At 44.0% G+C, this 27,916-nt stretch overlaps 2 protein-coding genes across 3 annotated transcripts in view; one reads left to right on the forward strand and one right to left on the reverse strand.

Annotated features, from left to right (window-relative positions):
• The window catches only part of MED12L (mediator complex subunit 12L), a 432,034-nt gene that overhangs the window by 113,387 nt on the left and 290,731 nt on the right, over positions 1 to 27,916 (reverse strand).
• GPR87 (G protein-coupled receptor 87) lies at positions 191 to 27,370 on the forward strand. 2 transcript variants are annotated; one of them, XM_008159161.3, is made up of 3 exons: positions 191 to 905; positions 19,932 to 20,063; positions 26,255 to 27,370. In XM_008159161.3, exons 2-3 carry the CDS (start codon positions 20,030 to 20,032, stop codon positions 27,295 to 27,297), a joined length of 1,077 nt encoding a protein of 358 aa, XP_008157383.2. In that variant the 5' UTR covers positions 191 to 905; positions 19,932 to 20,029; the 3' UTR covers positions 27,298 to 27,370. The 2 variants fall into 2 exon arrangements, with proteins under 2 accessions (XP_008157383.2, XP_054570059.1); XM_054714084.1 differs by lacking the exon at positions 191 to 905 and adding an exon at positions 1,418 to 1,613.

Consider the following 27,916-nt stretch of genomic DNA (forward strand, 5'->3'; position numbering starts at 1 on the left):
CCACCTTTCTGGCCAGTACCTCACCCCTTAGTTGCCAGGTATAGTCTCTTTCTAAATCTTTTTAATAAAGACAGGACTGATTTCCCCTCAACCCCGCCAAAGAATGAAATTCAGAAGTATCAGAGAACTCACCTCTTAAGTAACTTTAAATTTTTTTAAATTTATATTTCTGAAGTTGTAAAAAACAGCTCTGTAGAGCTCATCAGATTCTTGCATAAAACTACAGATTTCCAAAGTTATCAATTACTTATATATGTACATTATAATTTTAGTCTTTAAATAATATGTAGAATAAAATATTTAAAGGATTTGTCTTTCATAAAATATATTTTTATTCCTTTGAGCCAAAAATTAATTAGCAAGAAGGCTGTAAATGCATATTTTCTAAGTAACAATAGGAAATCCTCCCCCTCCAAAAAAAAAAAAAAATGAAAAAAATAAGAAGCAGAAGAACGAAACAGTGGGTTGATTTCATAGGGCCCACCTGACACTCCATCCCCTCTTCGTTAGAGAGTCCTCTGGCATCCTGAGGCCCAGCCTCCGCGTTTCCTTCAGGTGACTCACCGTCTGATTCCTGCTGCTTCAGGAACTGCTCTGCCCCAGTCTACAGATCTCACCTGCTCTTGGGTGTGAGTCACTGACATTAGCAAGAGAGCAAGTTGCTCCAGTTGTTCCTGAACAGGAGACTCTGCAAGGTGCCCAGAGGACCATCTCAAGACGGGTCGGGAAGCACCTACCTTCTCTGGCAGGGAGCAAAATGTTTCTTTTTCATGCTTTCCCCAAAACTCCACATCTCTGCCAACCTTAGTTTTAAGGTGTATTCTTACTTAGAGTTGAGAAGCCTGTTTCAACTTAAAGACACCAGTATCAGGTGAATGGAGGACAACCAGCCACCGCAATGAAAGGTAAATAAAACCTTTTTTTTAATTGTCTGAAAAGCTGTGGTTGATAGGACGCAGCACTGATTAAGACTGATTGCACCTTTGCTGAAATCTGAGGTCTGATGAAAGGGGAGGAATTGGAACGCAAACTGAATGATGTGTAAGTCCTCTTAGGAAGGCACCACTTTTTGACATGGGTGCCATGTGTCCTTCCCGCAGCTTCACCAGGAAGGCACATGGCAGGCAGGCAGGCAGAGAATGTACAGTGTGTATGTGTGCATGTCCCTTTGAACATGGAAATAATGTTCTAGAAATCACTTCTATTAGTGAATTTTTTAAATCACAAATCCAAAGTGCCTTGTAATTGTTTACCAAGACCCAAAACTTAAATTTGTTTCATAATCTTTTACTCACATTTTATGTTTAGAAAAAAAGACCAGAAGGAAAAGAATGATTTTTCTGATCGCCTCGTTTTGATAAAAGAATTTCAATCTTTTCATTGTACCAGAAAGAACAGGGCATTTTTCATTCTAAATCCTTACGAGATCATGTTAAAACATGTCAGAAAAGGCACTGAGAAAACTGCCCAGCTACTGACAAACAGCTCAGCAACGGCCTGGTTCTGGTTTATGTTCAAATCATTAGGGAAGTTTTTGCTTGATTGAGGAAAAACAAGAAGCAAGCATGGAGATCTGACCCCTTCTAAGTTATAAAGAGGACTTTAAAAGATAGGTGAGTCTATAGCCGAGTGACTTTTTGTTGCATTAGGTTAAGATTTGTCTATTATAGAATTTTATATCATAGTCCAAGTTTGATCTACTTTCATATGAGGTATGTTAACATTTTTAACAACTTTCTTTCTAATTAAAGATTCTAATTTACTAGAAAAATGAAGAGCAAAGTTTGTTTCTATATTATCATATACATAGCAGGGCTCGGGGAAAGAGCCAGACACTGCTGGTATTTTATTTCATTATCATTTCTACCAGTTTGAGGTTAACAGTCTTTCCTCCTTGAAATTAGGGATCAAGTAGATGTGTCTCTTAGTACTTCAGCAAAAGCCTATGGTAAGCCTATTGCTTCCAACACCTACTTGAAAAGCAATTCAAGTACATGTGGGTTAAGATAAGGGCTTGCAGGAGCAGTTAGATTGCTGAATACCATACTTAACAATGTAGTCTACAGGAAAAGCATAATTAGTCAGAAAATGGGAACTATTTCATGAAGAGAAGAGGAGAAATGTTCCCAGTCACAGACAACATGCTGAGAGGGCTCAGTGCATTGGGATCTGGGTGGGAGAAGGAAGGCTAAAGGAGAGTGATGTGTTTTATTTAGGTTATGATGTCTGTGCCCTTTAGTCTGCCTGCTTTTCTTCCTTCCTTGATATCTAATGATTTAACATAGTATAATATTTCATGCTATACTATGAGAAAATGCCACCAAAATTTAAGATTGGGAGACAAGAATGGCCATTTGTTATTTAATTATGACTTCAAACTAAGAAAACCATGATAATCCTTCCACACTCCCATAAAAGCATGCTCTGAAGGCAGGACAGAAATGAGGTGAACGTAAGCTGAAATCACCCACAGTCCGCAGGGCAGACAACACGCACAGGCATGGAGCAGTAGTTTAGTTTGGGGCAGAAAACAAAATGACCAGGGTTTGTGTGCTGACTGTGATCAGGGTGACTTGGGCAAGCTGCTCATTTCCCCAAGAACTCACTGCCTTCCCTCACAGTAAAGTGGGGGGCTTAGACTCCATGGTCATCAGGGGATATTATCAAGAACGCAAAGCTTGAACCAAACACAGGAATGCTGAGAGGACACTGGCAAAGATGATGAGAACTGGTCCTCATGAAGCTGGCTGTTTGTCACCAGCCACTTCATGACGTTAACCAAGTCTCAAACTCTTTAGGTTGCAGATTCTTCCATTGCAAGATGGAAAGCATTACATTAATATTAATGCAAGGGCCAACTGCAGTTCCTACAACTGTGAACATCTGAGGCAGAGGGGGGAGAGCAGAGGCAACCATGACCATGTGGTTAAAAGGAAGAGGATGAGTCACATGGAAGACATCAAGATGAACAAGAAGCAAGACTCAACCCTGCTCCAGGCCAGTGGTTAAAATCAGGCTCCCATCTGACCTGAGAGAATTTCCAAACTTTCTACCTCTTTATATGGCAAATATGAACGGAAGAGAACATCTGCTCTCCATCTTATACCTAATTAGCATATTTGATCTGTCATTGACACTCTTATAACTGTACATTAAAAAATGTACACTCAAATGCATTTGAAGAAGAGCAATGATTAAGTTTCACTTGGTGTTAAGACAGCCATCAAGTTATTCATACCAGCGAGTCCACAGTTTCTCTTATAAGGCAATTTCTTTCTTTTTTTAAATACATTTTCATTGATTTCCAACAGGAAAGCTGGGGGGGCGGGGGGAGGGGAGAGATAGAAAGAGTGAGAGAAACATCAATGATGAGAATCACTAATCAGCTGCCTTCTGCATGCCCCACACTGGGGATCCAGCCTGTAACCCAGGCATGTGCCCCGACCAGGAATCGAACCGCGACCTCCTGATTCATAGTTTGACACTCCACTACTGAGCCATTCCGGCTGGGCAAGGCAATTTCTAATACTAATTTCTGTGAATTACTTAAATGACTTTTTCTAACGTATTAGAATTCATATGGCACAGTCTGTCCTTCTAGCCTTAATACTAAAGCAACAACCACTAACACACATTTTATAGTTTTAATACATGTCCAAGTCTACTGAATATTTTAACACACACATATACATTTATTTATTTATATTAAAAGCCCTCACACAACTTTAAGGTGTGTACTGCTGTTAGCCCTATTTTACAGCTGAGCAAACTAAGGCTTAAGTGGTACACGAGTACAAAGCAGAGCTCTGACCTTGAAGCATGTCTACCTGCATCAACCACGCTCTCAGTCATGACTTTTTAAAGCTCTGAGTAAACTCACTATGTGCTGGTAGTGATCTTTAGTGTGGGTAGTGTAACAGGTAACATTAGAAAGATTTGTGATTTATTCACGCAGCAGACAAACGGTTGTCTCAAGTCATTACACTGCAGTCAGGTTGGAGCTACTGGACTTCCTAGTTTTCCCCAAGGAGACGCAGGTAATAATCGGCATCTGAACTGAACACCACTTGTGCAGCAGCAGGAGAGAACAGCACTTAGGGAGCTGCATGCCAACCCAGCTCTGCCCCCTCACATGCTGTGTGAACCTGGGCCAGCTCTAGTACTCGGGCAACAGGGGCACATGTCTGCCGTTCATTTGAAAGGGGGTTACTAATTCCTACTACCACTCAGGTAGCAACTAGCTATTGCCTTTTTACCACATGCCAAGCTCCAATGAAAGATTTATAAGGATTGAGTGAGGTAATACTATGGTGATACTTCAGTTGATCCTCAAATAGATCCCATGATGAGTGTTTTAGAAAACAGGAAACGGAGGCATGGAGGGGTTAGGGAATCTGCCCAGGTAACTCACAGATCTGCAAATTGAATCCGATGTCCTTTTAATAAATTAAATATAACTGAATTTAGAATAGTCCCAAACAATACAATTAGCCAGCATTTGCTGAACTCTCACTCTTATTAATATTGTTGTTGTTGTGCCTAACAAGACAGAAACATAGACATTTCAGCTGCCAGGGGAAGGTGTGCCTGTAGGCTTAGGTTGCAGATATTATTGGCTTTCGGCTGAGAACATGGAGTAGAAAGAAACCCTTTTCAAGTCCATGATTCTGGAGGGCACCCTTTGCTAAATATATCAAGATCCTGGTTACTTCCAAAGAAGAAGGCAGTATTAAAAGAAAGCAGCAGAAACAAAATAATGCTAAGCTCCCTGCACTATAAAGGCGTTTATAATCTAGCTGAAGAAAGAAAAATGGTAACAGCAGGCTACTTGGATGTTAGCACAACCTGAGCACTTAGCTGTGTGACTCTCAGGCCACAAGCCGAGAGAAGAGATCCAAGAAAATGGTGCAGGGCACAAGCTGTCTCTGGGCCCAGGCACTGCAGGGCCTACCACACTCCTTTAGGCGAGGAGCATCTACTTGTCCGAACACGTTCCTCCTGCACCTGCCAGGCTCAAACGATACTGAAAACAAGTCCTCAGTGGGCTTCTGAAAGCAACGTAGGTAAACTGGCTAAAAGACAAATTGGAAAAACTGCAAAGTTAATTGTTTTCTGGATGCATTTATAAAGAGGACAGTCCTTCATGTCATCTGGGTACATGGTACTCAGGGCTCACAGTAACATATGACCCTTAAAAACTCACAGGTAAATTGTTTTTTTTTTTTGGTTGTTTCAACCCAGCATATTGAACAATGAAAACTTTAAATAAGATAAAGATTTGTTTCAAAAGTGTGAATGTAGTACCCTTATTATATGTAGCAAAATGAATGAATAAAAGAATAGTGGATACCCTCAAAAAGTACACTACTATATCAATGTATTAGCATATTATGATCACTGTTGAATAAATAAAACAGTAATATATATAAAACATCAATATTCCCTTTTCCTTTTACCCTAAAATATTCATTTTAATTTCACATTACAAACAACAAAATATATATACCATATATCTATATATATAAAAAGGCCATGGCCGTAACGCCGTAACGACTGAACAACCAGCACCAAGGAGGTGCATTGATGAGTACCACCTCGTGCGGTGGGTCTGGGCTCCCGCCCCTGCGGCGGCGTGACAGACACTGGGGTCCAGCTCATGGCAGCACAATGGGTCTGGGATCCTACCAGCATGGTGGGTCTGGGGTCTCACGTGATTTCACATGCTGGGCCTCTAGTATGTATATAGAATGAAACAGTATCTATAGTCACCAGTTCAATACCTCACGTATTATCTCTATTTTCATTCTAAGGCCCAGAAATAATGACTATCCGATATGCACCCAATACTTATGAAGGTATATTGGGACTCAGCATGCACACTGCTGATAATCAGATTACCGTCTATATGAAACTGCAAGTCAGACAGACTCTAAACAGCTGGCCAACACACAAACCAGTTTGAGTGCTCAAAACGGATTTGTAAGTGATTTGCTCTGATGGCCTCCCTATTCCTTCTTGATCCTGGAAGACATTCTCAGCAACATACTAATCTTGCAACCAGCATGACAAAGCCCACCACCTCTACCCTTGACTTTCCTCCCCATCCCAGCCCCATGCTGCCTCCCTCACTTCTCCCATGAATTACAATACAATTTAGTTCACACCAGACAAGCACTCTCTCTAATATACTCACCTGACTATTTATTTAGACCCTGCCTAGCGTCCCCCCGATCCCTGCAAAGTAAGGCAGTTTACAGAGATGCTCAATATGAAGTAAGTTGAAATGCATTTTAAACACGAAAAAATGAAGCCTGGGCAAACAATGGTGGGAAATTAAAAGCTATGTCAGAGGTGAATTCCTATCTTTTTAATGTAAACCAAATGCTTGTGGGCACCAACTCAACTCAATCCAAGCAAAGCCATTCAGGGAGGCAGATGTGACAACATAAGGGATACTCTTATGTGGCGCACTTTAAATATTTTCATCATACTGCTGTTTCTTCATAATTACTCTAAGAAAACCTCTCTGCCACCCCCCTTCTTCCATTAGACCTGATTCTAATTATGAAAATTTCCCAAGTGCTTGACATACTAGGTTGAACCATATGAAAAAGCCATTTTGACCTGTAAAAACATTTCCACATGTTTCAACCTAACACATCAGCACCAGGAAGGAGTATTCATCCCAAATTAAATACAATGCCATTAAGTTCTAAAATACTATAAATTATTTCAAAGCTTGTCTTCCAAACTTATCAATTTCAGGGAGAAATAAAAATACCAAGTTAGGGGAATTGAATCAAAATGAGGGAGAGGTTTTGAGCAGGCATCAGGTAACAAGGCTCTAGGTCACACAAGGTACAGGCTGAAAACCCAAGGATAGACTTGGGGCAGCCCCACAGTGAAACTACATGTAGAAAATTGTAGCCCACAGATAAGATTTATTTGCTCTGCCCAGTGTTTTCACAGAATTAAATCAGAATTCCTGCAATTTTATATAAACATCAATTTCTCTTATAAATCAGATGGTCTGTTGGCAGTATATGCACACACCTGCATGGCAAATACCTAGAGCCTAGGATGGGACAACACTCCCCATTCTTTGCAGCCCCAGCCCTCCTGATGATTTCCCCTGACACTTAAGCTGTTACCTGTATTTTATCGGCATGGTGGTACTGTTGACTATTTCCTCCTACACCTGGCTCACCTTTCTCACTGGCATTAGCTGTGGAGCTATATTTGGATGCACAGTTCCTGGCTTTAGCCCTCTCACTTCACAGTGTGCTGTTCAGAAATATCAGAGGAGAGTGTTTTCTCTTGGCCATGTCTACACAAGATCAATGGACAATTCCTGTCCTCTTACCCTTCCAAGGTTGTACCGTCTCACTTCAGAAGGCAAAGAGGATATTCAGGGGGAAAGATGAGCCAGGTTCCACGAGAGCCTAAATTTAAGTCAAATGTTACCGAAGCTCTAATTATGCCTGCAGATACTCTGCTAGACTCTGCAGATAGAAGGACGCAGGGGACTCTCAGGCAGTCGAGCAAACAAGGAAAATGCAATACAACAGCTGGAGGTATGGGCAACCAGGTAGTCAATGGGGGCTGGGGAGCACTGACATGGTCCATGGGGAAAACATGAGAGACTTGGGAAAGAGGAGGAAGATAAGTTTGACGTGAATGCTATGTGAGGAGCCTGCCTAGTAGGCTGGGGAGAGATGGGGTTCCAGGAGCAAAGGGCCCGGGTGGGAGCTGGGAGCTGGAAGGTGGGCAGGCAGACTGCAGGTCAGATCATGAGGTACCTGCGGAGGGGCGTGCATTGTTTCATGTTCGAGACAGGAAGCCGGTGAGGGCTGCAATAGAGGACAGTGACTGAGGAATGTGACAGGCAGGAGAGAGACACATGAAGACTATTGTAAAAATACAAACACATTGGTTACTATATCTCCTCGTTGTACAAGTTACCATCTTTATACATCAACTCAGAATTATTGTTTCAAATATTCCCATTAGTTTGAGAAGCATTATTTTAAAAATAAGATTAATGCCAATGAAGTTGATAGTAGCAGTTACTCTAAAGAAAATGTTACCATATGTAAGAATGTGTGTACACACACACATATATGAAATGAGCTGTAAGTGATGTCAGATCCTTTTACTATAGATGTATGGGGTGGAGTGTTTATTTCTTAGTTTTATGAAAGGAGAAAATGAGAAACTAAGGGTTTGATGTTGATAAAAAAAAAAACTGTGAAATATTCACACACAGTATTAAAGAGCTCACTAGAGAATTTTTAAATGATCAGTGAAGGTAAGAGATGACACTGAAGGAAGACCTGTCCCTTCAGTGCCAATCTTATTTCATTAATTTAAATAGAATTACAGTTTGGTTAAACTGTGACTTGGAGCATTAGAGGAGCTAACCTGACATCAATTCTATTGGGAGAGGTGTGGAAATAACGACCCTCACCCGCAGCCCAGACGGCCGTCATGAGGACTTATCTGAATGGTGATGGTGAAGACACTGTAAAGAATAACTACACTTCCCAGTATACTAATGCTTACACCAGGGGCTGGCTCTTCCCAAACAAGAAACAGCATTTCTGTGAGCTTGTGAAAAGCTTTTTTCCTTTCTGATAAATGGTAATCAAGCAACTGAAAACTTTACTTGGGGTCTTGAATTCTGAGATTTGCTTAAGGTACCAGGAGTCACTTGAAATATATATTTGGTTTAGAACATTTTCATCTGAAGCCACTATTCTGGCAACTGGGACTATTGGCTTGGCCTCTCTGACTACTCTCCTCAGAATTTAGCTACGTATAAATTAGACTTTGCCTAAACAGAACATAAAATATGCATTTCAACTCAGTAAACTTTAAACTTTGACTATGAGTAATAAGACATCTACTATTAAGTGGAGGAAAAGAATATATGCCATGAATTGCACTTTTTATTATTGTAGCACTTACAAAATGTACTTCATGTATGGTATCTCACCAGATTCTCACAGCACCTTTGGGAGCGAGGCCAGAATTTTCCTCATTTCATAGACAAGCAAGCTGGAGCAATGATAGGTAAAATGTTGTGCCCAGGGTCACAGGCTCAAAGGCTGAGTCAAAAACCTACGGCTGCTGAACTAAGTAATGACTAGGTGACCAGGCCGGCTACACACTAAGCCACGCAGCTCAGCAGAGGCAGCCTGCTCTGCGGCCACGACCCGGGAGCTCATTTCCTGGCTTGGCCTCTCTCTGTCTGTGTGACATGGGGAGTCTCACGGGTTCCTCACCTGTACAAAGGGAATCGCCAGGATTGGGCTTAAAGTTACAAAGAAGCATTCGACACAACCTTGCCTTCAGGGAATTTACAACCCCGCTTATATCACCCCTGAATGTATATATATATATATATATATATATAACAAGGAATCACAGGTCCCCTGAGGAAAGAAAAGGTTAAATCTAAAGATGAACTAAAATATGCCTATTGCAGGCTACAGATATGAAGCATAACTCTGAAGAGAGAACTTCAGGGTAGTACCTGAAAAACCGGAATGAAGGGCTGTGTACTTTGCATTCCGACACTTTTGGAATACTGACTCCAAGCATGCATTAATGAAGTGCCTATGAATACAGTGACCTAATTCTATTACAAAAAGAAGTAAACTATACCCAGTAAGGTAACATTTCTTGTCCAAGGCCTTCAGCAGAGCTGTTTCTTCGTAGGGCTGGAACACATACACACTCTCTCACTCTCTCTCAGGTTTACATTGAGAAAGATTCTTAAGTTACAGGTGATTCCAAAATGCAAGAGGGGCTATACCTTTCACCAGAAACTGCATTAGACAGCTCTGTGAACATTACATCTTTACCCATGAAATGTAAGGACTACAGCAGTATGATCCTTCACTAACCATATGATCTATCAGTTTAGTGTAGCTTCTCTAAAGAAGTGACAACAAAAAAACCTCTGATCTGAAACTCGTACATTTCAGATGTGAGCTTCTAAAGAACAAATTAGAAAGTGAAGAACAAACAAGAGAGGTCATTATATTACAAGGCTATCACCTGCGAACCACCACCACCAAATAATCAGTCCAAAAACCGTGACCCGCTGCATGGAGGGAGCAAGCATTTAACTGGCATTTATCTCTGGATAATGGAGCTTTCAGACCTTGAAGGGCAATGAGATATTGTGAAGCCAGGGAGCATGAAGGCATTGCTATGGCCTGGCCGGCACACCTGTGGCTCTTCCTCCTGAGGAGGGAGCTGGTCCCACAGCACAGTGGCACCCCACCCATGCTGAGATGGGACCCAGGGAGCAGGAGGAGCAAGGCTGTGTGCCCAAGGTCGCAGTTCAGTAGCCCTAGTCTTTGCATTGCCCTTCCAGGGGAACAGCAGAGCTTGGGGCATAGGGCACCCTGGGTTCAAGCCCTTCCTCCACACACTGACCAAATTTTCCTGGCTCAGTTCTCCCAACCTTAAAAGCAGTGAGCAATACAACCAGTAGGGTTTGCAATTACAGGCCCCGGCAGTGTGCTGGCCATGGAAAAATAAAACACTCGACTGTGACAATTAATTATCAGGTATGACCTAAACAAGATCTCCTGCCACTATTTGGGGGGGGGGGGGAGGGGGGCGGCACTAAGGAGTACCAGAAAAATCATTTGTAAAGTGTTAAGTGATGGTCACCAAAGCAAGAAAAATCAGAAGTTGGTGAAGGGGGTAGAGGAAGAGGAAGAAAGATATATCTATAAATAAGGAAAACATCGGATGATCCATATAGGTCAAATGTCATCACACAAGATTAAGTGATAAACGAAGCAAGGTTTGCAAAATTAAGAGGAAGTCGGATCAGGCAGGTAATGCTGGGAGTGAGGAGGCTCAGGACCTCATGGAGTGTGTCTGTGAGCTGTGAGCGAGGACACAAGGCAGCTGGCACTGCTATACAGCGCATGCTCGGTGCCTGCACGTCTCCTTTTTCAAGACAGGATTCAAATCTAAATTCTTATGTGAAATTTCCTTATGTTTCAACATTGTTCTTTCCAAACAAAACTAGATCTCCAGTTTAGAAGATCAGCAGTTCCTTTGCAAGCCTAACAGAAAAACAAATCCCACCTCTGCCCTATATTCCCCCTCCCACTTCCTGGTGTCCAAGACTGACCCCCTGAATCGCTATTTTTACTCCAGGGTAGGGTAAGGAAGAACTGCAGATTCAGCTTCAACCAGATCTGTTATGAACTGTGGCTCTATCCATTACTCCCTATGTGGTTCAGGGCAAGTTAATTAAAATGTCTGAACCTCAGATCTTTCCACCTGGGATGGGGGTCCCAGAACACCTAAGTCACAGGACTGCTCTGAGGATTACATGAGACATCGAGCACCAAGTTCAAGGTCTAAGTTAAAGAAACACAGAGAACATGTTAATCCTTTTCCACCGTCCTCATTTATAGAATCGCCTTACAACCAACAACAGAGCAACACAGTTAATAAAATAGTCAAAGGATGATATCAATGAGTGGCTAGAAAAAAAAATAAACAAATAAAAAGCCGTCCAGAAGGTCTGTAAGCACGGATCCCATCTAACCTCAGGAATGACTGTGAGACCCGGGCCTACCGCAGACATCACATTCTTGGGCGGTTTCATCAGCCCTCGGCTCGGGGAGCAGTAGGTGGCAGGACAAGCTTCCCACCCATGAATGAGGTCCTGGAACCAAGCCCATTGCTACCGCTGATGCAATCCTCATTGCGACACCCTGCAGGCGCTGGGACATGCAGAGGCACACAGCTGCTTCGCAGTAAACCGCACAGGGAGCCTGGAGCTTAGGTGCCGATGGTAGAAAAAGGCAGCAGGCTGATGAGGCTCAGAGACAACATGAAGGGCCGGCTGTTTGAGCAAAAAGATCAGTCAAGTGGCTCCTCACAGGGCAGTTGAAGGCACAAATCACAGGAGAGTCTCAGCAAGAACAAGGTGACAAGAACTCATTTCGGCCTGTGTCCAACCTATCAATCACCAAATAAAACTCTATTGTGAACCTAGCATATGCAACAGGAACTTACTAGACTTAGCCTCTACTATGGGAAGTGTGCCAGTTGCTTTGTACATATTTTCATTTTAACCTTACAATCACCTCATAATGGACATATCATCATATCATATATGAGGAACTGGACAGTCAGAGAGATGGGACTGGAGGCTCACGCTCCACCTCACTGCTGCCAGGCTTGGCTAGGAGTAAGGGAAGGGTTTTTATTTAAAGCCAAGCTAGGAAGGTGTCATTTTTAATGCAAGGCTTTAAAACGAGAAACTTATTAAAATTTTCCATAGGTCCTATCTCTGTTTTTCCACCCCTCAACCTCTATCTCCCCTTCCTATCACAAGCATGTTTTGTAGAGATAATTGAAATCGCTCCCTTACCTCCTCACCTCACAAGCATTACTCAACCTTCAGCCATCAGCCCTCTGCTTAGGCCCCACTTCCCTCCCACGCCACCACCACCACAACACAACACATGCAGCCCTGGCAAAGATGACCAATGGTCTCTTTGTTACTGAATCCCATCCTAAGGCACTTCACTTTCCTGTATCACCTGACTTCCCTGCAGCATAAAGCTGGTCACAACTTCTCATTTCTTAAACTCTCTTCTAGATTCCCACAACTTCCTCCCAACTCTCTATCACTGATCTTCTGTTGACCTTAAATTTACATCACCAGTCAGGAGCACTTCCCCAGGCTCCAGACCTGTATCCTCAATGACCTAGTAGACATCTCCACATGGATACTACATAGATACTCTGAAACCAACAATCCCTTCACGTGCTCCTCCTTCTCTCCCTAGCATCAAACACCTGCGAGGCCACCAACACTCCTAGTCTCTTTTCACCAACATTAGTCAGCCACTAATTCCTCAATAGCTTCCAAGTTGTCACATCTCTCCATCACTCAATGCCATCAACATCTCACTAGCAGTTTACTGAATCTTATCTTTGGCCACACTTAGCATGTCCACATGTTCCTTCCCCATCAGACCTTCAGAAAAACTGCCACAACCCAGGTATCACAGCTGCCATAGGAACTCCATGATCCCTGCTTCCCCACGTCAGGGCACACTGCTATATTTCCACAGCCCCCAAATCTCTCACTCGGTACTTAGTGATCTGTTAACTTCTGGATCCTCAACGTCACTCTAACCTGCTTGAGGACAGAAATGAACCCTGATTGTCTTTATAATCCTAGAGCCTGGAAAGTGAGTGAACTCTCAGTAGATGACCTTATGGAAAAGGTCAGATTATTGTTGGTTGAAAGAGAAGCAGAGATTTCTAAGATAGGGAAAGAAGGAAAGAAAAGAGGTTATTCAAGAGAAAGATATGAAGAAAAGCAGGGTGGCTAAATGCAAGGCATGTCCCCAAGAAGCAACAACAGTTTGGCCAATGTAGAGTTGAGGCAAAGATTAATGAATGCAAGACAAGCAAAACTAACACTTATAAAGCACTTAATTTATAAATATACTAGAGGCCCGGTGCACAAATTCGTGCATGGAGTGGGGGGGTTGTCCTTTAACCTGGTCTGCATCCTCTCCAATCTAGGACCCCTTGGGGGAATGTCGGATTGCTGGTTTAGGCCCGATCCCACAGGCAGTCGGACATCCCTCTCACAATCCAGGACGTCTGGCTCCTAACAGCTCACCTGCCTGCCTGCCTGATTGCCCCTAACTGCTTCTGCCTACCAGCCTGATCTTCCCCTAACTGCTCTCCTGCCAGCTTGATCGCCCACAACTGCCCTCCCCTGCCAGCCTGATGGCCCACAACCCGCCTCCTCCACTGGGACCAGCCTCCTCCACGCCACACAGAGCTGCAGGACCCCCAGGCCTTACTGTGTGGAGCAGCTGCCAGGCCCCGCCTCTGCTGTGCGTGCAGCCATCTTGTGGTGGCCATCTTGTGGCAGCCATCTTGTGACGACGTCACGTGAGGGCATCGCGCGAGAGTGTGATGACACCTGGGCTTTTATTATACAGGATATTCTAATTTAAGCTCATTGTAGTGCTATAGAGTAGGTATTATTGTCCCCAAGTTTCAAAAGATCAATTATGGGGCAAGCAGATTTCCCCAAAGTTTATTGCCAATTTTTAATAATCAGAACCCAGCATCTTTTGGCTTCTATACCCCATGATCTTCAACACTACAAAAATAACTCCTTATATTTTATTAGTAATTAAAATTCAAAATTTCCCTCCTACATAATAACTCATGGTTAGAGAGCAAAAGAAAGCAGTACTACATGGGTTATTTAGAAAGGAGAATCTAGCAACAAGAATCAGGAGAGATTTGCATGGAATGAAGCAAGAAGCAGAAAGACCAGAGGAGGATAGTACAGTGGCCAACACATGAGACTAGGAGGGTATCAATCTGGAAGATGGCTGTGTAAGTAGGAAGGTGAGAACAGAGCAAAGGAGAAGTATTGTAACAGAAGAAACAGAAAGACTAGTTTAAGTGACTAACTGGATGAGGAGCAAGGAAGAGAAAACTGCCCAATAGAGTAGTTTTTATACTTTTTCAATCAAGAGATGGAGTAAATATTCATAAACAAGGAGAAAAGGAAAGTGGTTTCTATTGAAGAAAGGGAAAATGGCTAAAGTTTAGAACTGCTGAATTTGAGGAACACAGACATATAGCACATGCCAATGTACACAATGGACTGAAGTTTGTGGAAAGGAAGAGAGAGATTATGGAACGGAGGTGCTAACTAAGCATCCACATAGACATGAACACTCTTGAAAAACATAAATAGAATAATCTGAAGCTGTGGCCTCAATTTGGGGAACCATTTCATTCAAGGAAGTTAGTTAGTAAAGGGGACGGAGAAGGCAGGAGGAAATTCTCAGAAGCCAGTAGGAGAATAAAACAGCTCATTTCCCAAATCTGGCTACCAAATTCAAGTCCAGAAAATCCAAATATCATGTCTGAACTGATTAAATCTCAATTCTCCTACATAATTTCAACATGAATTAAGAAAATGGGAACATCCCAAAAGTACAAATCATCACCTATATCCAAGATCTCCAGATTTTGGACCCATAAATTTGGGAGCTATGGAAATACTGCATTGTACCCTGATGTGGAGAAGCAGGGATCATGGACATCCTATGGCTGCTGTGATACCTGGATTGTGGCAAGTTTTCTGAAGGTCCAATGGGGAAGGAACATGTGGAAATGCTGAGTGTGGCCAAAGATAAGATTCAGTAAACTGCTAGTGAGACAATGATGGCATTGAGTGATGGGGAAATGTGACAAATTTGAGTCATATACATCACTACATAGTACCCCTCTCCTTCTTGAAGAGGTGAAACTTTTGCTAAGTAGTGTTGGCATTTCAATCCCTCTTCAACAGAGGACAGGGGTGTTCTTGTGCTAACTGTCTGTGCTATATGTCTGTGCGTTCCCTTAATCTTGAGACTCGTCCATCACTGCACAGTGAATGGCTAGCCTGTTTTTATTTCCTTTTCTTTTCTGTGCACTTCTTTCCTTTTTAACTTTATTGAATTACTAGAGGCCTGGTGCATGAAATACGTGCACTCGGCCGGGGGTGGGGAGGGGGGGCGTCCCTCAGCCTGGCCTGCACCCTCTTGCAGTCCGGGAGCTCTCAGGGGATGTCCGACCTAAGCTGTCAGTCGGACATCCTTAGTGCTGCCGCGGAGGCAGGAGAGGCTCCTGCCACTTGCGCTGTGCTCACCAGCTCAGGGCTTCTGGTTGAGTGGTGCACACTGACCACCAGGGGGCAGCTCCTGCATTGAGCGTCTGGCCCCTAGTGGTCAGTACACGTCATAGCAACAGGTTGTTCATTTGTTCAGTGGGTTGATTTGCATATTAGCCTTTTATTATATAGGATAATTTACATAGCATAATATCCATCCATTTTAAGTATATGATTCAATGATTTTAGTAAATTTATAGAGTTGTGAAACCATCACCCCATAACTTAGTTTCTATCACCCAAATAAGATCTTTCAAAACCTTACAGTAACCTCCGCTACCATTTGCAGCTCCTGCTAATGCCAACCTACTTTGTAACTCTAAAGATTTGCCTTTTCTGGACATTCCACTTAAATGGTATGGAACCTTTTGAACTGGCTTCTTTCCCTTACAAAATTTTTTTTGAGATTCATGCATATTATAGCTGTTGTTTCATTCCTTTTTATTGCTGAGTAGTATCCTATTGTATGACTAGAATGCATTTTGTTTATCCATTCATCAGCTGACATTTGAGTAAATCCACTTTTAGTTATTACAAGTAATACTACTATAATAAAAGCCTAATATGCTAAGTGTCCGGTTGACCAGTCAGCTGTTCAACCAATCAAAGCATAATATGCTAATGATATGCTAAGGCCACTCAACTGCTCACTATCATGTGCACTGACCACCAGGGGTCAGACGCTCTGACCTGTATGTTAGCTTGCTGCTGGGGTCCAGCTGATCGGGACTGAAGCCCTCCCGCAGTCCCTCCCTGGCTGGTCAGCCTCCTGCATCCCTCCCTGGCCCCAATCATGCACCAGTGGGGTCCCTTGGCCTGACCTGGGACCTCTCGCAATACAAGACCCCTAGGGGGATGTCGGAGAGCCAGTTTCAGCCTGATCCCACAGGCCAGGCCAAGGGACCCCACTGGTGTATGAATTCATGCACTGGGCTTCTAGTACTACTATAAACATTTGTAAATGAGTCTTTTCATAGGCATATGTCTTCCTTTCTGTTGGGTAGATACATATGAGTAAAATTGCTTGGTCATATGACAAATTAAGGTTTAACTTTTAAAAAAATGTTTTTATTGATTTCAGAGAGACAAAGGGAGAGAAACATAGAGAAACATCTATAACATAAAAGGCCTGTGGTCGTGACGCCATGACAGCGTCATGACCAACTACCGGACTCAGCAGGAGGTGCATTGATAGGTCCCGTGGTGACCACGGTGGACAGGACTTCTAGGTACCACGGTGGCCGCAGCGGGTGGGACTTCTGGACCGTCGTGGCAGCATCTGAGGAGTGTTGTGGGCTGCCAGCAGTGTCCGTGGAGCATGCGCAGCTTTGTGGGGCGGCGGACATGGCCCTGGTGGCAGGTTAGGCCTAGGGGACCCTACATGCGCACGATTTAATTGTGCGCTGGGCCTCTAGTAAATTATGAGAGAGAATCATTGATTGGCTGCCTCCTGCATGTCCCCTACTGGGGATTGAGCCCACAACCCAGACATCTGCCCTGACCAGGAATCGAAACCATGACCTCCTGGTTGAGCCACACCATCTGGGCAAGGTTTAACTTGTTAAGAAAATACCGAACTGTAGAGTGGCCATATCATTTTAAATTTCCACCAGTGATTTATGAGGTTCCTGTTTCTCCACATCCATGGAAAAACTTGTTATTATCTAATTTATAGCCATTCCAATAGGTGTAAAATAGTATCTCACTGTGGTTTTTATTTTAATTTCCCTAATGATTAATGATGTTGACCATCTTTTCATTTGATTTTTGATGAAATGTCTATACAAATCCTAGACCATTTTTAAAATTGGATTGTTTTCTTATTAGGACGTTGTGAAAGTTCTTTGTATGCATATTCGGAATATCAGAAATGTGATATACAAATATTTTCTCCCTGTCTCTTTTCCATGTTCTCTGTTAAGAGTCTTTTATCTCTCTTACTGCTGCTTGTGGCTCACCCACTTCTGGGCACCCTTCTCTTCTAGTGGGCACAGGCCATACTGGAATCCTTGCTGTACAGTCAAGTATAAGTGAAGCCAAGAAGAGGAAAACCACATAACTCAGGAACAGAGAACATAAAACTAAAGCTGTGTTTGTCAGTAAACACCTTGAATCTTTCCATGAGAAGCTGGTCTCAAGAAAAAAATTTATTGAAATCCAAGGACCATGTCTGTAGCCATACCTCCCTGAATGCGCCCAATCTCATCTGAAACCCAAGAACTATGATGAGGAAGTTTAGAAAATTAATTGCCTCCAGTCCTCCCACCCCCACTAAGCTTTAATAAATAAAAAGAAAATAGGGTTTCACCTCCTTTCCTTATTAAAAAAAAAAAATAGTGGAACACTGGCACCTACACTGGAGGGACTCTAAAAGCCCTAATCATTATCTATGCTCCATTAACCAAAAGGTACCTTTGAGTATCCGCTATGTACCACATACGATAGCCATTTAAGGTGAGGCACAAATAGGATATCTAAACTCTCAAAACATATAATTTGGGGCATTTGGGGAGGTCACTGAAAACTTGGAAACAATTTTTTCCATTTACTACCAAATCCAAAGTCTAGCACCAAATTTCATGTGATTCTAAGAAACAGAAGAGAAAGACAAAGTAACAGGGAAAAAATAAGTGCCTCCCCACTTGCTCCCAATTCTGAAATAAACTTTCACCTCCAAAATGCTCTTTCCTTGCTGACTCAGCAAACATAACTACTCACACCAGCCAGGGATTGCTTTGCACTTGCAGGGGATGAGCTTACGTGGGTCCCTTTGCAGCTGTGTGGTGTATGAGCAACCTCAGTGAGGGGCACATGGAAGTCTCATGTGGTTTTATTTCAGAGGAACAGTGTGACTTCCCCTAAAAGTGAACCCTCCCAAAAGCACATTTCCCTGTAGGAGGACACTTCCAAAACAGTTCCCAGGACTTCTCTCTTTGATCAATATCTGAGGGAAGCCAGAAATCAGGGAATAGATAAGGCTGCTGCAGGAGAAGTGGGATGCTGTAATGTTTTACGGTATTCAGCATTAGATCTTTGTAAAAATGTTGTGAGGAATCCGAGGCTTGGAAAAGTTAGGTATCCAGCCAAAATCACACTCCAGTCATTCAAATGCTATTTGCCCAAATTCAAAGTTTGAGTTTGTATTAAATATAGTTTTCATGAAGAAATACAAGAACTTATGAGAGAAACATCTGAATGATATTAAATTCTTGCCCTAGTCGGTTTGACTCGGACTGAAGGTTCTGGGGTTTGAATCTGGTGAAGGTCACATACTTCACTTTCAGGCTTTATCCCTGGCCCTGGTCAGGGCCATGGTAGGGATGCATGCAGGAGGCAACCAACTGATATGTCTCTCTCACATCAATGTTTCTCTCTCTATGTCTCTCCTGTCCTTTCCACTCTCTCTAAAACTCAACAGAAAAATAACCTCGGGTGAGGATAAATAAATAAATAAATAAATAATAAATCCTTAATGGGAATCTATGTCTGAGGAAAACACAGAAGCTCACATAAATTTGAATTCTGACAAGGATTTTCTAAAGCCTTGCAGATTCCAGAAAGTCCAATTCCAGGAACATCAGGTGACTTGATGGAGGTCACACAGCTGGTTAAGGTAAAGCCAGGACTAGAACCCCAGGAATTACATGAACAGGATGCTGCATGCATTTGAGCTTATAGAACACTCCTGCAAATATCGGTGTTATATTTTTAAAGTATTTTTTAAAAATCCCCAATTGCACAAAGTCCCATCATATATGCACTTAATTATATGTGCTCAGGTCAAGGAGCATGAGGTGCAGGCAGGAATGGGGAGACACAAATTAACATGTCCTGAGTGCACTCGTGGGCCCAGGTTCTGAGTGTCTCACATAATCCTTACTACAGTCCTACCGCATGATTACTAACAGTGCCGTTTCAGACAGGAGGACACTGAGGAACGGAGACCATAAGGAACTGTCCCACAGCACACAGAGGCATTCAAATGGAGAGCATACATACAAATAAATGGTCCATGCTACATGGCAGGCTGAGAGAGGACACAAAAAATAGACAACTCTTGTGTGGCAAAGTTGTTCATGTCCAAAAAGTATACATTTCCTGAATGATATATACATGATTTGAACTGTATAGATAAAAATATTGTGTATTTGAATTCCTTCCCGACTGTTTAATTTTCTTTTGCCAGAAATTAAACCAGGAATAACCTATGCTGAACCCTTACCTCAACCATCCCCCAGTATTTCCTGACACGTATTTTTGCTGACAGCCCATCATAACTAAAGAATGGGGTTCAACCTGACATTTACAAAATTACCAGGTAAGCCATAGGGAAAACTGCGAAGTACTTGATCGATAACTGTTATTCATACTATGTGGCAATTTGGGGGTTTTATAGGCCACTGAACCAACTAACAACATAAGCCAGCATTTAGCCTTGCCCTCCATCAAGTATAAATCAGCACCCAGGCAGGATGGCATCAATGAGGAACACGTAACTAGCTATCCCTTCACTTTAACCTCTGTTTCACCTAGAGACCATCTAAAACAGGCGTCCTCAAACTGCGGCCCGCGGGCCACATGCGGGTGTTTTTGCCGTTTTGTTTTTTTACTTCAAAATAAGATATGTGCAGTGTGCATAGGAATTTGTTCATAGTTTTTTTTTAAAACTATAGTCCGGCCCTCCAACGGTCTGAGGGACAGTGAACTGGCCCCCTGTTTAAAAAGTTTGAGGACCCCTGAAAAGGACAAGAAAGATTAAATTAATAACAGCTGTGGAAGATTTTTATACCTCAGCTAAAGTACATACTACTTTAAACCAAGGTTCACTGAGGTTACCCAGGAGGCCAAAGGCAACATCTACCATTGTTCTGGGTAACTATTTAGGAAACAATCGTGCACGGGAGGGCAGTTGTGCCATGGGAGTAACACCCTATAATTTGCGAGACTTTAGGATTTCATTCCCACCTGGCTGGAGAGCACCAGTGACATATTGTTGATACTTTCACATTCTGTGCCAAGAGTGACACGCCCCAATGAACAATAATACAGCTTCACCAAAAGCAGAAGGACCATGACTCCTCACCACTCTTTCTATCATTCCTCATGCGACTGCCACTAATGGGACAGACTGTAATGAGTGCCTGAGTTAGAGAGCGAACACCTAGGTACTAGATACCGTGCACAACATGTTTGCAGACTATTTAACTTTCAGGTGGTCCAGCAAAATTAATCTCTATGCCATTTTACAGTCAGGAAGTGACAAAACCAGCATTGCCAAGTAGGACTTTCTTCAGTGATGAAACCCCCTTCACCTGCACCATCTTGTACAGTCACTACATGCAGTTAATGCTCTATCTGGCGGCGAATCCTATGCCTTCCTCCAGCACACACAGACCCCCTTTCACAGAAACACAGGCGGCAACAGCCCACACCCCAACACACATACCCCAATACCACTCACATATACACTAGCACAAAAGATAATTTACTATGGAACTCCAGTGCCTAAGTCATTGTTAATTTAATGTAAAAGGAGATGGAGGAGAGGAGCAGGGGAAAGAATAACCAAGAAATTTTTACCCTCAATTATCACTCTGCATCAAAGTCTACACTAATACAGAAAATGACATCCTAATAAACAAGAAGCATGTGAGAAAATAGCCTTCACTGTAAAAACGGCTTCTAGTTCCTCTTAACCTTTTGCACTCAGATGTCAAGTGTGACTCGACATGGTTAGCATCGGTAGCAGCTTAAGAAAAAAGCAAGCGAGTGCAAAGGGTTAATTGAATCACCAAGCTACCTGACATTAAAAATGTTCCCTTATCTGGCCGCATTCTTTATGGACAGTGAAGTAGGCAGGGTAATACTGGCTGGGTGAGGCAGCCACTCCTTTCCATGCCAGTGCTCCTGAGCAGGAACACACCTCTGAGCACACACACAAGCCCGGAAGCCTGGGGCCCCACGCAGAAGGGAGAAATGGTGTGGGGCGGGAGGCCTGGGGCCCACGCAGAAGGGAGAAATGGTATGGGGCGGGAGGCCTGGGGCCCACGCAGAAGGGAGAAATGGTGTGGGGCAGGGGGCCTGGGGCCCACGCAGAAGGGAGAAATGGTGTGGGGCGGGAGGCCTGGGGCCCACGCAGAAGGGAGAAATGGTGTGGGGCAGGGGGCCTGGGGCCCACGCAGAAGGGAGAAATGGTGTGGGGCAGGGAGCCTGGGGGCCCACGCAGAAGGGAGAAATGGTGTGGGGCAGGGAGCCTGGGGGCCACGCAGAAGGGAGAAATGGTGTGGGGCGGGAGGCCTGGGGGCCCACGCAGAAGGGAGAAATGGTGTGGGGCAGGGAGCTTGGGGGCCCACGCAGAAGGGAGAAATGGTGTGGGGCGGGAGGCCTGGGGCCCACGCAGAAGGGAGAAATGGTGTGGGGCGGGAGGCCTGGGGCCCACGCAGAAGGGAGAAATGGTATGGGGCGGGAGGCCTGGGGCCCACGCAGAAGGGAGAAATGGTGTGGGGCAGGGGGCCTGGGGCCCACGCAGAAGGGAGAAATGGTGTGGGGCAGGGGCCTGGGGGCCCACGCAGAAGGGAGAAATGGTGTGGGGCAGGGGGCCTGGGGCCCACGCAGAAGGGAGAAATGGTGTGGGGCAGGGGCCTGGGGGCCCACGCAGAAGGGAGAAATGGTGTGGGGCAGGGAGCCTGGGGGCCCACGCAGAAGGGAGAAATGGTGTGGGGCAGGGGGCCTGGGGGCCACGCAGAAGGGAGAAATGGTGTGGGGCGGGAGGCCTGGGGGCCACGCAGAAGGGAGAAATGGTGTGGGGCAGGGAGCCTGGGGGCCCACGCAGAAGGGAGAAATGATGGTGGTACAGCAGGCAGAAAAACAACATGACACAGATTTAGTTCTAAAAAAATTGAAACAAAACTCTCTATTAAGTTTAAAGCTTTCCAGAGCAGCCCACACGTGGCTTTTCTTGCTCCTTAGGAACCACTTTTTTCTTCCCATTAGTATATAATTTCATAAAATGACCCATAACAGACGTTAATAATTTAAGCTGCACTGTAAACGTGGAACTTGTGAATGAAATAATAACCAAGCCCAGCCCACGCGGCGGACTGCAGAAGTCCTGTATTCGAAAACACTGATGCCAGACACAAGCTGAGGAAGCAAATGCTGTGAGGGACACAGCCCACAAGCTGAACAGGAGGCTGCCTCGGAGCCACAAGGCAGTTCAGTACCACTGCGCAGCCAGGGCAGTCGTGCAGGACTTCGCATGTACAGAGCAGAGTACAGAGAAGGGCTGTTTCTACCATTCTGATTTAAGACTCTGTATTCAATAGTCACCGTGATGGATCCGTAAATGATCACTTAATATGAGTGCTTGTGCATACAACCAAAACGTTGAAATGCTACGATGATAAACTGAATATGCATAGTCCCTGACCAATCAGGGAGGCATGGGTCCTTCCCTCCACACTGGACATGCAGAGTGGATCCAATGCACCAACACTGGGGGCTGAACTGGGCCATGCCTCGTATGCTACAGTTCGTGTACCATCCGGTTAGGATCTACAGTGGCTTTGAAAAACCACTCATCAATACTTGTTTCAAGTATAGCTACCATTTCAGGAGGCGATGTGGCCCCTTTTCAGGCTGCATCCCTCAGCTGGACCACTTATCCTCTCTCCACTTTCCTAGGGATCTAGTCTGGGTTAGATGAAAGTGACTGCTAACAGTTTAATTGGAGAAATTAATTCAAGCAGATATCTTAACCCAGGTGAAACGGCACCTCTTAAGGAGCTCCTAAGGCATCGACGCTGATGTGGATCTTGGGGTGCATAAGCCGCCAAGACTGAACACTTCATTATGTCAAACAGGTTTCAATGATCTGTTCAAGGCACTATCTGAAACTGGCAACCAGAACCCAGATGGCGGCTGAATCAGGCATTGCACTCGTAAAGCTTATGGGTATTGTCATCACAGGCTGGCCCAGGTATAAATTACGAGCCTGTGTAAAGATATTTAAGCCAGGAAAACCAGTTTTTACAAACACTTATAGCAGGGAATAAAAGGGAACGAATTAGAAGAGGGCAAGAATACTCACAAAGAGCCTACACTTAAATTTCAGGCAGCAATTTAAGAACCTGTTTTTGGATTATAATCATCAGACCTTCCCTGTTTCACTTCTTCAAAGAAAGGAACCAATAACAACATACATACTACAGTGCCTCTCATGTAGGGAAATGAGGGCCAAGTTCATGCACTTACCTCTAGCACAAAATCACTTCAAAACACAACTGGTAAGCTAAATTAGTGACAAGTAAAAACGCAGAAATGACCTTCCTCGTAACTTTACAACTAACAAGTTCATTTTAGAAGTGTGTTAGTTCAGGCCCTAGCCAGTCTGGTGCAGTGGATAGAGCGTCGGCCCATGGACTTCAGAGTCTCGGGTTTGATTGCGGTCAAGGGCGCACACCTCAGTTGCAGGCTTGATCCCTGGTCTTGGTCATGGCGCGTGCGGGAGGCAACCCATCGATGTGTTTCTCTCACATTGATGTTTCTTCCTCTCCCCTCCTCCTCCCTTCCACTCTCTCTAAAATTCAATGGAAAAAAAATATCCTCGCGTGAGGACTAACCAAAGAATAGAAGTTAATAAAATAAAACTGTGTTAGTTCAGGTCTCCATAAAGAGTAGGTGACACAGAGGGACCAAATGGCCAAGAGCCTGACCGGGAGAAATGCCGCGGGGACGGCAGGCTGTGTGCAGGTCTGCCCTGGGGAGAGGGGCACTCGGACTGCAGAGCAGCGGCAGAAGGTTCCACCAGACTGACGAGTCCTCCAGCCACTCACTGTCAGAAGCCCCTGCTGTCCCAGGAACAGGCTGCCCTCATCCCCGCTGTGCTCAGCATGGGTGGCGGCAGCCCACGGGAAGTGTGGCATCGGCAAGAACACGTGGTGGGGTCAGAGCACTGAGCCAGAGCTGCTCATCGACTAAACGCCCTGTAGGAGACCCCAGAGGCTCCTTTCGTTGCCGTCACATAAACCTAATGCTCATAAGCTGTTTCCGTGATCATGTGACATATGGTATAGGACAGGTTTTTCACACATGGACTGAAAACTAAAAACCCCCCAAAAGTAAAAGGTTTAAAGGATTCATCTAAGTGCAACAGGTAAAATCTTATAAATAAATACAGGTACCAGCCTATAACCATTTTTTTAATTTTTCAATTATTGTTGACATTCAATGTTATTTTAGTTTCAGGGACACAGCATAGTGGTTAGACATTTATACAACTTACATAGTGAACCCCCCCCTCCCCGCCGCCCCGATTAAGTCTAGTACTACAATATTATTGGCTATATTCCCTATGCTGTACTTTACATCTCTGTGACTATTCTGTAACTACTTGGTAGTTCTTGCTTTTTTTTAAGAAAGTGCAAGGGAGGAGGGGAGAGATAGAGAGAAACACCGATATGAGACACATTGATTGGTTGCCTCCCACACGCACCTGGATAGGGGTCAGGGATCAAGCCTGCAAACCCAGGTACCTACCCCGAGATCCTCCCACGCACAGGGCTGACACTCTAACCACTGAGCAATGCAGCAATCCCGTCACTTGCCCCCTCAGCTGCCAACCTTCCTCCCATGTGGCAATCACTGGTTTGGCCTACACCTATTTTTAACACGGTGTTCTCCTTGATATTAAACTAAAACATTAAAAACAATTGCTTCTATTCCTAAAAACAGTCCCTAAAGCTTCTTAGGTACTATAAAAAAGTCATGAGCAAAAAAATTCAAAATGACCCACTAGCTTTATTTTTTCTCTTGACAATTAAACAACTTAACACTGGCCCTGACCAGGTAGCTCAGTTGTTGAAGCATCATCCTGATCCCCAGTCAGGGCACATGCAGGAGGCACACAATGAATCAATGAATGCATGAATGGGTGCAGCAACAAAATCTCTCTCTCTCTCTCTCTCTCTCTCTCTCTCTCTTCAACCCACCCAGCTCCCTCCTACTAAAATCAATAAATAAAAATTTTAGAGTCGAACTTATTTAAAAACCCACAAAACTTAAAAAATGATAAAGAGGAAATGATAGTTCAGAAAATGCCAAAGACCACATTAAAAGAAAAACCGTATACTAGCTATTTTACTTCCTTATTATATGAAATTTCAATTTTCTGCCCTCAGATTGTGTTGGGTCTATTTGTAATGATATCCAACACTGATTTAAAATTCATAATAATTTTCATTGATATTATTTATTTTCATTTTCAAACAGCACAGAGAACCAGAAATATCACACTTTACTTAAGGGACAATGGGGCGGGGGGCAGATTTAGGGATGAGGCCAACAATTCTTTAGCCACTCAAAATATCAACAATGCACTAAACTGACACTTTGCATCACTAAAGACATTTTCCAAGTCTCCCCAAATGGCAGCGGTTCTGCTGTGAGGGAGGCCAGGCAGCTGTGAGCACGCTGTGCAGCACTACAGTGACCTATGCGCTTCTCCCGCAGATACCGAGCCGCTCGGCCAAGGGAGCCGCGTTCCAGGTAATGCCAGCGATGGCCTCGGAAGGAACACCACCCTTAACAACGAGTTCGACACCATCATCATGCCTGTGCTTTACCTCGTTGTGTTCGTGGCAAGCCTCTTGCTGAACGGTCTAGCAGTGTGGATCTTCTTCCACATTAGGAATAAAACCAGCTTCATATTTTATCTCAAAAACATAGTGGTTGCTGACCTCATAATGACGCTGACATTTCCGTTTCGAATAGTCCATGATATAGGATTGGCACCGTGGTACTTCAAGGCCATCCTCTGCAGATACACCTCCGTTTTATATTATGCAAACATGTATACTTCCATCGTGTTTCTTGGACTGATCAGCATTGATCGCTATCTGAAGGTGGTAAAGCCTTTCGGGGACTCTCGCATGTACAGCATAACCTTCACGAAGGTTTTATCCATTTGTGTTTGGGTGATCATGGCTATTTTGGCCTTGCCAAACATCATCCTAACAGATGTTCAACCAACTAAAGAAAATATTCATGACTGCATGAAACTTAAGAGTCCCTTGGGAGTCCAATGGCATAATGTAGTCATTTACCTCAAAAGCTGCTTGTTTGTGGCGGTACTGGTGGTCCTGATCGGATGTTACATAGCCATATCCCGGTACATCCACAAGTCCAGCAGGCAGTTCGTCAGCCAGTCAAGCCGGAAGCGCAAACACAACCAGAGCATTAGGGTGGTGGTGGCTGTGTTTTTCACCTGCTTCCTGCCATATCACTTGTGCAGAATTCCTTTCACTTTTAGTGACTTAGACAGGCATTTAGATGAATATGCACACAAAATCCTGTATTACTGCAGAGAACTGACACTTTTCTTGTCTGCGTGCAATGTGTGCCTGGACCCAATAATTTACTTTTTCATGTGTAGGTCATTTTCAAGAAGGTTATTCAAGAAATCAAATATCAGGACCAGGAGTGAAAGCATCAGGTCACTGCAAAGTGTCAGACGATCGGAAGTCCGCATATATTATGACTACACTGATGTGTAGTAGTTACAGGCTAGGAGACCTCCCCTTGTTTGTTGATATGTACAAACTGCAAATAAATGTTTCTTTTGATTAACCTTGCTTCCGACCATCAAAATATGGATAAACAGAGAACTAAAATGGGATGAAATCTGGGTATAATTTGAAACTACAAAAATCATTAAGGCAGACCAAAAAGAGAGGCAATCAAGAGGTAGTGCAAGGCTGAGAGGCAGGGTTCATGGCAGCCAAAGGGGCAGAGGCAGAGAGAGCTGCCGCAATGTGAGGGCACAGCGGCCATCTCCGGGACACCCGGCCGCTCTGCAGCCACTTTGGGGCGAACAGAAAGTGCAGAAGAGAACTCCACCCGGCCCTGAAGTTTGATTAGGGAAAGAAAATGCTGTTTATGGCCCAAGTGCCTGATTGGTTGCTAAGGCTGATAAGGAGCCGGGGAAGCATGAAAAGGGGCGGGAGGGGGGGTCGCGGTGACGACACATTGCTGACAAGAGGACATTATTGTGAACAGAGATAAAACACACACCCACATATGAAAGAACAATACTTTATTTAAACTCTTTTAAACTAGCTGCAAAATTCTAAAAAGGTGCGCAAAAGAGGGAACAAGAATAACTTGGCTAAACAA

The sequence above is a fragment of the Eptesicus fuscus genome, chromosome 3 (genome assembly GCF_027574615.1).
Source record: "Eptesicus fuscus isolate TK198812 chromosome 3, DD_ASM_mEF_20220401, whole genome shotgun sequence".
Taxonomy (NCBI): domain Eukaryota; kingdom Metazoa; phylum Chordata; class Mammalia; order Chiroptera; family Vespertilionidae; genus Eptesicus; species Eptesicus fuscus.

Excerpts from the sequence above, each read along its gene's own strand:
- GPR87 (XM_008159161.3), top strand. The coding sequence starts at position 20,030 with ATGGGGTTCAACCTGACATTTACAAAATTACCAG. Across the intron at positions 20,064-26,254 it reads GACATTTACAAAATTACCAG|ATACCGAGCCGCTCGGCCAA; the intron begins GTAAGCCATAGG and ends CTTCTCCCGCAG.